The sequence below is a fragment of the Anneissia japonica genome, unplaced genomic scaffold (genome assembly GCF_011630105.1).
Source record: "Anneissia japonica isolate Jap-2015-1 unplaced genomic scaffold, ASM1163010v1 scaffold288292_len1863012_cov191, whole genome shotgun sequence".
NCBI classification, from domain to species: domain Eukaryota; kingdom Metazoa; phylum Echinodermata; class Crinoidea; order Comatulida; family Comatulidae; genus Anneissia; species Anneissia japonica.
Window position 1 is genome coordinate 302944 of NW_022688773.1, and position 12846 is coordinate 315789.

At 33.5% G+C, this 12846-nt stretch overlaps 1 protein-coding gene across 2 annotated transcripts in view; it reads left to right on the top strand.

Moving 5' to 3' along the window:
* LOC117123076 overlaps positions 1-12095 on the top strand; it is a 13871-nt gene extending 1776 nt beyond the window's left edge. Inside the window, exons 2-4 of one of the 2 annotated variants that reach the window (XM_033268908.1) lie at positions 2190-2370; positions 9092-9393; positions 10395-12095. In XM_033268908.1, the coding sequence (XP_033124799.1) occupies positions 2277-2370; positions 9092-9393; positions 10395-10667 (669 nt within the window). In that variant the 5' untranslated portion in view covers positions 2190-2276 and the 3' untranslated portion in view covers positions 10668-12095. Of the gene's footprint in view, positions 1-2189; positions 2371-8416; positions 8760-9091; positions 9394-10394 lie in introns of those variants that run through there. The other variant, XM_033268913.1, reaches the window with a different exon arrangement.
* The last annotated feature ends 751 nt before the right edge of the window (positions 12096-12846 follow it).

Below are 12846 nucleotides of genomic sequence, written 5' to 3' on the forward strand. Positions count from 1 at the left end.
CGGTCGTGGCCTTTACTATAATGAGAATACATAGATGAGATACATAATGGGTGGTTATTAAGTAAACAATCAAATACAAGGAAATCAAAGTAACAAACAAATAAGGTGTTAACAACCAGTTATGCATGATAAAACAAAACAAAAAAAATAAGAAGCTCGACGAACATTCCCGAAACTTTAAATCCTTAGCGTTCATAAAATCGTCTAGCCATCACATTTCCTACACTAGTGGACAACATCTGTCGTCGTATCCACAATCGACAGGATCGAATAAAAAATGTTTCAAACGGGGGAGAACAACAGTTTCAGAATAAATAAGTGAGTAGCACTTTACATTCATGCACTGATATTTTTGAAATTTAATGGCAAAATGGGGGGAGGGGAAAGCTCCTGTCACCACTTACCAATTACTTGGCCTCAAAAAATATATATATATAGATACCCATGTTATCGCAATATGACTTCAAATAAAAAAGATATGACCTTTTTTTTTCCATAGGCCTTTTTCCCCCTGCCCCCTTATCAAATTTTTGGGCACGCACTGTACCATTTTCCAACCGATTTTTTTAAAACTATTGTCAAGATGCTCAGGACAATAAACCGCTTTATATTGGACCTTTTTTTACCCTATATAGCCCCTCTTTAAGAGTATTATCTTTTTATGCATTTTTCAAATCTAGTATTTAAAAAAAAATTTTACTTTTAGCACATGCTATGAATCAGAAATTTCTTTATGTGAAATTTCATGTTTAATTTACAGTATACTGTTTACGTTTTTTCCAATGTATTTTAAACAGTTTCAAGTAGGTGAAAAAAAAAATAAATTGCAAACAACAGTTTCTTTGAAAATAAATAAATGGTTGTCCTGTGTTGTCTTTTGTGAGGCCACTTCAGCTTTTTGTAGAGGTTGCAGGTTGTGGGTTACCCTCTAATTATGCTGTTTAGAGACCGCTTCTAGCCCGTGGTCCCTATTTGGAGGTTTCTAATTGGAGAACCCCGAGACCGCCCCAAATTTTAGGTACACAAAGTGGTTTCTAATTGGAGGGCGGATTATATTAAATGTGTTACTTCGTAGTTCGGTAGATGGGGAACATTCTCAAAGCATTACCAACTTGCGTTTTAGTGTTTTAAAAATGTGGACAAAATGCATGATTTTTAAAGTTGTTATTGAAAGGTAAACAATAATAATAATAATAATAATAATAATAATAATAATAATAATATGAAAAACAATATCAATAACATTCCTGATTTCAATAACCTTAAATACGGTATTACAGATGATGATGATGATGAGGATGGTAACCTAGTGATAACAAAGATGAAGATGGTGACGACGATGAAGATGACAATGATGATTTTTGGCTACAAAATGAAACTGATTTTGTTTAGCAAAGTGTCACATTGAAAAAACAGTTTCATATTAATAGTGGGCATAATTTAAACTAAATGTAATTTGGGGATGGGACGGAGTGAGAAATGTTATAACCATAGTAGGCCTTCGATAAGTTATCTATCCTCTTTTCAGGTCATACGACCACGTTAAGTTTACTACATTGACCTCTTAAGCAACTCTCACATTATCGCGACCTAGCACTGCGACCGTACCGACCTTCTGTCGTATCCCATTGGAAGTAGGACCTGCCCTCTTGTCATTTATTGGTGGAAAGTAATAATGGCCACCTTAGCCAAATGACTACGACACGTGCGAGAGCGACTACGATTAGACTGGCGACCAGTACCGACCACACTAAATTTGTCAACATGTTGAAAACTCCGCGACCATGCACGACCTCTGCCTTGTCATGAGCAAGTTACTCTTAGCTGCTATCACACTATCACGACTTGACCGTGTACCGATCGCAGTTTAGGTGTTGATAGTGTGAGAGTAAGCTGGCACTCACTGCGTCGTACGACCATAGGCCGACGAATCTAGCTCCTCTCTCTATGAGCGCTAGAAGATGTGCCGCCGTCTGCTGGTTGTCGGTAAAAGTCTAAACGGATCGTCATAATAACAATCCGTTGCGCGCGCGTCGTGACGTTGCGTTCAGTATAGAATCACATCGACCGACGACCGTCGGGCGCAGTGATTGTCGGGCCTTACATATCAACTGATTGTCAATACTCACAATAGACCTACGGAACGAAACGCAATTAAATTAGTTTAAAAATTGTTCTTCCTCCCACAGATTGTATGGAGATTTAGCTATTGGACTCCAGACAATAAGGCACACACAATTATTGTCAAATTATTGTTAACTGTGTGTACTGAATTGATGGAAGACATAAAATCATACTCCGAAGTAAACACTACACAATGGCTAGACAGATGTTTCACCTGGAATCTAAGTTCACAAAATATAATGGAAGGTAATATCGAATAAGAAAAATTTATACCAAATAGATCGAAGAAATGCATATAGAAACACATCTTTTTAATTTACATTTTGCTTAATTCTAGATTTGTTTATTTCTAATGTAAGCGCATTGAGGCTTTTAGCAAAATGTGTTTGAAGGTTGCCTTTTTTGGCGTTCCATATGAAACCGCAAAACAACTGATTGAGACACGGCTAGTCCGAAAAGCTACTGGTCCAGTGAAAAACGACGGTAAAAGTCATTATTTTCTATCAATTAATCTGAAATAATGGAGTGATATTCACTTCATGAGATCGAGACTTTGATTATCTATGTTGTTACAGTTTTTCAGACTGGAAGGTTTTTACTCCGAGACGTATTATTATTATAATACGTTTTATTATTTCATATTTTGGCCTGATAGTAATAATTACAATGTTTGGCTTTGTAAACTTATAATAGTAAAGCTTTTAAGCTTAAAAGTATTAAATAATTTCCCCACACTACAAATTGCAGCTCTGAGTCGCTTGTCAAAAAAAAAATAAATAAATACAGATTGTTGTTGTGTATTCCCCGAATTCTCTACATAACCATGCAATGAGATCCACGTTCCAAATTAGTTATTTTATTGCGTCTTCGTGGCACATTCTTGCCAGAGTCGTTCCATATGATTCTCAATAATGACCAAATGACCAAAATAGCGTAGCGCCTTATATAGGCGTACAACATCGCGTTTGTTCGGCTCTAAAATTAGTAGGTGACTAGGACAACTGAAATTCGTATAGTAAACGGGGTGTTTGTGGCAAGCCTGTAGCTAGGGTCCAGTCCAAGGGCACCGCATATTACCAACATACAATTCATCAAATCGTTTACATAGACACTGGTTTGAGACACTCTTTGCCCAGGATTCGGATTCTTCCGAAATAAGGACAGGAGGCACTATATTTTGGAAAAGTACAGTGGGGGTTACCCCTACACCATGCGTTATGTCAGCTCTTGTCTTTGGGAAATAATGTGAACATGAAGCTACTATAGCTTCTGTATGGCATGCTACAAACAAGCCCATGAGGAGTTCCGCATGAGTTATTTTATTCTTCTGCTCTTTACTGTACCCTTTAATATACCAGAACACAAACACGCTCAACTAGATTAGTATGATATTATTACCAGCTGTGATGAGGTGAAGTATTTCCAAGACGCATCATGGTACCCTGTTTCTCGTCTCATGTTAATATTTAATGTAGACCCCTATTTTAAGGAAACAACGTGAAATATTATTTTTTGAAAGTTAAATAAATAAAGCTGCACACTTTTATTATGGAAGACAGACACACATCAAAATCACGTTCTATACTGTCTTCTCTACTATTACTTTTGTTATTTAAAAATGACCTATTATTATAAGTTGAGCAGTTTATCAATCAAACTATCCATCAATCAATCGAGATATAGATTAACCAATCAGCATCAATCAATAAATTTATTGGGTAACAATTAGTAATGGCGGATACGACCGAATTGCGGATACAATTATTTTCTGTTATGCGCTTGTATGGTACAAGGTACAACAAGTAAGGTATAGGTCTGAAACGCTTACAAACTTAGACATAACACAACATGCCTAAGTTACAGTATATAATATTACCATACCGACTGTAGTACTGAGATTGTGCGTACAGAGCTATTGACGAAACCAGTGAATTAACCAAACAAAAAGAACTCTGAGAACCATGCCGTCGACTTCCGTCTCTCTATGTTTTTTTTTTTTTGTTTTGTTTTTTTCCTTGTTTTTTTGTCCAATTTACTGTATTTTGTTTTTTCGATTGCCTCTGTACTTTCTTTTAAAAACAATTTTTTTTTAATAATAAATAATTGTATAGTATTGTATTCGTTGATACGCAAACACTAGAACTTCTAAAATTCTTTAAATTACTCTGACGACCTGCATGCTTTGCTCCCCACCCCCGAACCCTGCTGTTGTACCGTGGATGTATTGTCCCCTGAAATGACAAAAATTCATAAAAATATTTTTGAAATTAATTAGCTCATTTTGCAGTAAAATACAAATGATTAATTTAAGCATAGAAATTGAATTTTAGAAATGTGTACCTGATTTTTAGATTGTATAATGATAATAAATATAACAGAACACTTCCAGTGACTGGAAGTGTTTCTACCATTGTTCGTTGTAAAATTATAGGTAAATACCGTTGTAAATGCTCGAATAAGCGCCGCTCTTAAATAAGCGCCGCACCAAGCCTGATACCGTAGTTAAACGCCGCTCTCGAATAAGCGCCGCGGCGCTTAATCGAGAGTTTATTACCGTGTGTGTAATGAAACACTTTGAGAAACAGGGTTTTAAATACAATGTATACAGTGTTAAAATGAATGAATAACGCAATGAAGACACAAGAATTTCTCTATAAACGTTTATTTACGATGACGTAGGACCTATGGTAGGCCTACTGAACTACGGGAATACGTGAGCTATGTAATATGGGAACGGGCATTTTTTATAAGCGCTGCACTCAAGCTTACAAAATTTTATAAGCGCCGCAGCGCTTATTTGAGCATTTACGGTACTTTAAAATATGTTTAAGTTAGTAATTTTATGTAGCTACAAAAATGGGCAAGTTAGTTTCAAAAATGATTTTCATGATTTTTTTGGGCGGTATTTTATTACATAAGAAAATGTTGATATACATAATGTAGTTGAAGATTCATATAGACTTACAGCATACCTTACTAAATCGTAATTATAGTTTAGGTAATTATATTTACATTAAATCAATGTGAGATTTTGTATTTAACCATAATAAATAATACATACAAGTTATATAACCATACCGACTGCAGTACTGAAATTAACTTGCGCATGTTAAAGTCTATAATAATTTAAACGTTTCAATGTAATAATTGTAATATGTTGTATTCTAATGGTTTTAATTATTGTATAGAATATTGTATGCGCCTGTGCCATTATTTTGTTTTGCGCCTTATAGATAGATATTATTATTATTATTATTATTATTATTATTATTATTATTATTATTATTATAATTATTATTATTATTATTATTATTATTATTATTATTATTATTATTATTATTATTATTATTATTATTATTGTACTACCTCATTACCACGTAAATTCTAGTTTTCAATTCATGTTTTTAGACAAGCATAATCGAATTACTGCATAAAATTTAGATAGTATGCTTGGATTATAATTTATTTATACCTTTATGGGAAACCCTTGAATTTGCTACCAGGTATTTTTAGTTAAAAGCTTAATAACAACAATGCCTTTGTTGATATGCGGCAAAGCCAACATCCAACTCAATTAACAATCAAATATACATATTATGTATATATTTGTATATCAATTATACGAAGATGAAAGTTGCACAACCATTCCATATAAAATGATGTGTGCAATTACGCGTCTGAATTTCTACAAAAAAAAATAAATAAATAAACGTCGAAGCAGAGCGCACACTCATAATAAGCCAAAGGCATTGTGTTACCCTAGTGTTACCCCAGCCCGACCGATCAAAAGCTTCTTACACCAACAGAAGCCCCATCTTAACCATGGTAACCAGAATAATTGGGGTCTGTGGGGATATAAAAATCTTTTAGGAATTGAATTCAGGATCTATGGTCAAAACGCCGATGTAAATAAACTGACCAGTGTCTCCTTGGGAAGATGATAACTTGTGTCTCATTTTGAATAAGCCTTAAGCTTTTTATATTCTAATGGTTGGCAGTATATATAAGAAGACACCCTCCAATATAAGACTAATTTTCCGTGGTTCAGTTCAGTATTATCTAGGTGAGCCTCATTCTGTGGCTTCTGACGGTTATGTCAGGAGGGCAAACAAAAGGTAGTTTTTGCATAGAAATGTCCTATCCCTGATCTGATTGGTCAGTTGTTAATTTTGATTGACGCCCCGGAAATGTCCACGAGAACCAAGAAGACGTTATAACCAATTTTTACCCTTGATTGATCAGAAACAAACGTAAATATGGCTAAAAGTTTTTGTTGCAAACAAAATGCAAACAATGGTTTCGAACCGGCCACGTCCACGGGGCAGGAAGCCCGAATCGTATCGATCCGTTGCACCAATGCTCATGGATAAACGGTTGTATTAGTGCTGCACGATGCAAGTAACAAATGAAGCTATATCAGGTTCATGAAACTGACTGATGACACTTTTGAATGTCATGGTAACTCTTTTTAGAGGTCACTTAAGACCATTTGAGGTCAAATTGAGGTTAGAATATAATGTGGTGGGCATGTGTTCAGATTTTTTCTCTAGGCCCTACATGAACACCTATAAGTAGTTCAATTTCCGAAAATCACGTGTTAGTCGCATGCTTAGGCCTAATTCATATGCAAATTAAGCTAAATATGCAAATTAGAGCTAAAAATATAGGGTCACCATGACTTGGAAACCAATAATCTCAATTATTTTAGTCTAACCATCAAGCAAAAATAAAGCTCAGTTTAAAATGTAGTGCCGAGTATATCAATAATTAATTGTATTTCTGATTCCGCTGAAGTTATATACCAATATGTTTTCCTTTAATTAATATTAGTTGCCATTTGAATAACATGGTATTTTAATGCCTAAAAGTATTACCTTCCTGGTCTAAATGATTGTATTGAATTTATATTTTATATAAAACAAAGAAATGAAATGTTATTTATAAAAAGATAAATAAAAATTATGAATGCTAAGGCTAAATAACAAAAAAAAAAAATCCTTGTTCCCGTCCCCTCTCTCAATTTTTTTTGGGCAAGCATCATTTTTTTTTTTTTTTTTTACAAAATGTTGGGTGTTTTTACATCGAAAATGCAAAATTTTAATTGCTGACTCATTTTATAGTTTACAAAAGCATTTTTAATCACAAAGATTATGATAACAGCAAGAAAAGCAATGACAAAACTATTGACAAAATCTTTACAACATATATTGCTACACAGAGAACATTCTTTGGCATATTTTGACGAACTGTGAAAAATAACAAATATCAAACAAACGAAATGGATCCGGGACTTTATTTAAAGAGAGCTCTATACAGATGTGTATAAGAGACAGACCATACCGACTGCAGTACTGAAATTAACTTGCGCATGTTAAAGTCTATAATAATTTAAACGTTTCAATGTAATAATTGTCATATGTTGTATTCTAATGGTTTTAATTATTGTATAGAAAGGCCATGTGTATGTATGTAATCAGAACAAGGCCAGGAATCAGCAATGCACGTGTGAGGGTATATTTAGTACTAAATTGCGCCCTCATAGTCACCCTCATCAAATAACACTTGGGGATGGGACCAAGCCAGTGACAGTCGGTCCGGTAACATCATTGTAAATACAGCTGACTCATTTTCCGACGTCACTCATTTAATACCATTTACAAAACGTATGTACTTTATATTTTATTCTTTACTTTTAACTGTTATTTCAATGATTTATGGGGGAAATATATTTCCTCCATTCCTCCATGAACGAATTAACGATGCAAGGGTACTCGCATACCTGTGGTCGATTAAAAGAGAACTAGCAAAATGATTTTTTGTTCTAGAGGGGAATTTTGATATGCCATTTATAATATAATCAACCTTAAAATCGTTTTTTGGCAATTTCTTATGGAGTTATAGGTCATTATATACGATTTAATCGTGACGTCACTGGCGAAAAAAGTAACAAAAGATCGTGTAAATAAAACCGCGTAGGGTATCCGCCGCGTACGATCTTTGTGGTGCATGCTGTAACCATAGGTGTAACTCTTCTGTTGACAACCGCTGATGCAGTTATAGGCCTATATGCAAGTTACAACAACCATGGTTTCAGCATGCACGTAAAGATCGTACGCAGCAACTACCCTACGCGGCGCTATTTACACGATTTTTTTTTATTACTTTTTCGCCAGTGACGTCACGGTAAAATCGTATATAGTGGCCTATAACTTCATAAACAATTGCCAAAAAACGATTTTAATGTTGATTCTATTATTAATGGCATATCAAAAATGTCCTCTAGAACAAAAAAATCATTTTGCTAGTTCTCTTTTAAGGAAGAGAACTTATGAGCATTATAAATGCTCATACCAGTACCCGTACCACCATGATGGGCTGATGAATAAATAAGGCTTCAACAACTTTGATTATTTCCGGAAACATGCCTAAAATTATTGCCCAATATAATCACGTGACATCAAAACAAATTCTTCTTAAAAATATCTTGAGTGGTTGTGAAATAGCCTATATCACATATAAACATAGTTTTATTATCGATGATGTCACGCTAGTGAAGTTTTAGCTGTAAAACTGTTTATGTAACAGCTCATTGTTAAATTTGTCATTGTTTAAAATGGACGTTAGTGGATCGAAAGGTTTGTATATTAGTTTATTAAATATGTATTTTAACTATATATATTTTCGATGTAAAATTTCAAACTTTCGAGATTGCTTACGTTTGATGTGTTTATCCTAGTTTATGTCGATATTGCAAAATACTGAGTTTTGTATGCGTTGAAAGTGTTTGGAAGGGTAGCCAATTAAGAGAACGAAACTGTTTTCAACTCTAAAGCATTAGCCAAGCGGCAGAGATGTACACTTGTCCCTGACTAATATATAATAATAAATGTATATTAAATATAGGTATAATAAATATTTTGATTGAAAATGAAAACTGATTATAAATTTGTTATTTTTTTTCCAATAGAACTGGAAAACGTCCAGCCACCAGCTTTAGCAAGAAATTTATCAGATCTTCAAAATTCGCTAAGCATTCTCCGGCTTTCAAACAAAGTATTATCATGCCAAGTTGATGATCAGGAGGAAGAAAGTGGTAAAGTTACCCTTGCAGCACTCGCTCGCATTTATAATTTAGGCCAAGTGATAAGAGTTATCACGCTGGTTGTGAAGATTAGTGACGAGTTGGCTGCTGCAAGAAACGATGTTGTAACAGCAAAACAGAAGTTCTTCCAGATGGAACTACAAAATATTTACTACAGTATTAGTGATGTACGTCATGTTTATAATATAAAATAAAACTATAATCGAGTACTGTATAGAATATAGCAGCTTAGCTCAGTCGACTAAACTGGTAGTATCAACTGTGTGTGCGCTGAACCGTGGAGATCTCTTGGTCCCTGGTTCAATTCCCATCGCTGCTCTTCTTGTGTTTCAGCTGGAGGGCTGTCCCTTGTGCAACATGCTCCATGAGCGCATTAAAAAACGCAGTACACTCTTCCGAAAATATTATAGGGGATTGTCTCCCGGTCTACTACCCAATTACTCCTCTGCAAATAAGTCTTCTGCGGTCTTTCGTAGGTTATCGTTAGCGTTTCCAGTGAATAAACCCGGATTCAACCACAAGTTAGAAAGTGGGGGTATTGGGGTGGTGAAAGGCCTATAGATGATTTTAAAAATATGATGTCTGCTAAGCTAATAAACTCAAACATCACAATTTAATACTAATCATTTGCTTGCTATGTATATTGAAACTTTATTTCAAAAATGATATACTACTTATAACATACAATTTCTGTTAAAGTCTTGTGACTAGTTACGTTGGATTTATCAGAACATGCATACAATAGCAAAAAAAAATTCAAAATATAGAGACTTAATAGTTTTAACGTTAACTACCATGCATTATTGGGCGAAATACAATTTCATCATCATATGCATAAAAATTAGGGTGGCTAGTGGTAATAAAACAAAAAGACAGTAAACTCATAAAAAAAGAGACATTTTGAGATTCAGAGTTTCGATCTATTTGATCATTATCAATAATACTGATGAAAAAATCTCACTAATCCATATAAATTTACAATAATTACAGAAGTATAACAGAAAATATTGAAAAACCGACCAATCAGATTCATAATGAATATTTACAAAATTATAAAATCAATCTGTCTCAATAATCTGTTAAAATCTGTTGTGATCCTTGAATATATTATATTATAAATTTTAAATCTAAATTAATAATACATACTATTATTTCTGTTTATAATCAGAATGTGAAGAACATCATTGAAGTTTGTGAACTTTTTCCGCACGAGAATTTGAACCCGCACATAATGGAGGAAAACCTAAATCACATTCGAGCATCGTTGCTCTGTATTCTGGAACTGTGCGAGAAATTTGCAAGAGCTGATAAAAAATCATGGTTCAACAACAGAATGTTTACCTGGTCTCGATCAGTACTGCGGCGTGTTTACGAGGCTAAGACACAGCTTCCTTACGAATTTGGTCAGATTAACGAAATGCATTTGATTGAAGATGAATGATGGCGATTGTGACGCTTAATAGGGATATCACTATTACGCAGTGTATTGTGGTAAAACTTAAAAATATTAGGAGCTTTATATAACTATCTGGTCTTTTATGTTTTATAATAACATGTAATAAAATATTATTAACTTTAAATGTTACGAATGGGTGAGAACATAACGATATCAAGGCCTTAATGGTGGTAATTACACAATATACTTTTCGCTCTGGTTCCATTATTTATTGCAAATTGTTGCATAATTTTCAGGCAGGTATAATTGATTTGCTGAAATAAAAACTAAAGTTTAAACTCTCAAATTATTATTACAGTATTATTATTATTATTATTATTATTATTATTATTATTATTATTATTATTATTATTATTATCATTATTATTATTATTATTATTATTATTATTATCAGTGACCCTATTTTGAATGTCCCCCTTACCCATTGACTAACCCCTGCAAAGTTAGGATCAACGAAATTGAACATGTGCAAAAAAACTTGATACATTAGATATCAATTATTGGTGCTATATTTTCGATTGATATTGTTTTTATACAACATTATACAAATATTGATTGGGTTGAGGGGCATAGTTCAAATATGATCTGAAGTCTGTATTGTGTCCCGTGACGAAGTCTCGGGACATAGTACAACCTCCAGATCATCAAGGGCAATATTTTGAACTATGACCCGATTAAAACAAAGTAAATATTTGTTTTAAATATACCATTACGTAGATTGTAGGCATTAGAGAGCATGGTTGGAACTATTACCCGGCTTTTAACCAAACAAATGCCTGGATGCAATGTTGTCGGTATAATTCATATTATCGAATAGCTCATAATATAAAATGCTTAGAGTTAGATGCACATAAACAAAAACCGTGGTTCTTTCTAGCAATTTAAAATAACAACACGTAACTAGCAGCAGCAGTAGAACGATATTATCCTTGTGGTTTCGAAAAGTATTGATTTTGAATATTTTTTTTGTGTCACGACAATACGGTACTTATTTTATATTGAATTATGATTGCTTTCCTGTTCTGATAATGATAACGTACTAATTCTTATAATGTCTATAGATGATAAAATAGATTTGAAACAGTCTTAAATAGAGTAGATCGGTGAAAAGCAACTGTAGTGTACATAATTTGATTTTATCATTTTACCGGTGTTTTAAATGTATTTTGAATGTTGTATATTTAAAATGTTTCTCTTTTATATCTTGATAGTAAATTGTTATTTATCAAAGCACCGTTAAAGTATCACATTTTATATATTTAGTTATATTATAAGGGTATATATCGTATTTTAAATAAGTATATTTAAGTTTGATAATTTGAAAAGTTTTTTTCAGATATATCTTTGGTGATATGTCACCTCCTAATAGTTTTTGCAAAAGTAAATAATTTAATAAACTATGATTGGCATATACTCCTTTATACAGTTTTCCAATAGTAACTCTTTATCTTAGAAACACCAGCAACATATAGCTAATGGTTTTCAATTTCTATAACGCATAATACAGTACAGCACTTGTCTCTATACGCTCTTTGCCAATGCATTGTCAAGTCAAAATAAGAAAAACAACATAAAAAAATCTAGATTCGTTCATCTGATTAGCATTGGACTGGCTATGTTTGGCTGACTGTCTGATTGATTGACTGACTGACTGACTGTCTGACTGCCTGAATAACTTGCAGACTAACGACCCATAAACTGGCAGATTTTGTTTGCAAAAGCGTCAGCAAATAAGTACAATGATGTATACTGAAGTATAAATAAATATATATATATATATATATATATATATATATATACATATATATATATTTATACCAGAAACTGATCTGACCGCACAAACTACCGGTAATTGTAATTGCAGAAGAAATGTAACATGCCCATTAGAAGGAAACTGCTTAACCAAAGGAATTATATACCAAGCGACAGTTACCAGATATGACAACCAAACCCAAGAAACATATATTGGACTAACAGAACACACGTTCAAAACCAGATACAACGGACATAACAGTAACTTCAGGAACAAGACCCCCAAAAATGCTACAACTCTTAGCCAATATATATGGACTCTTAAAGATAACTCTATCCTGTATTCGTTAAAATGGAAAATCATAGCCAAGTGCAAGCCATACTCTCCGGCCCAAAAAAAGTGTAATCTGTG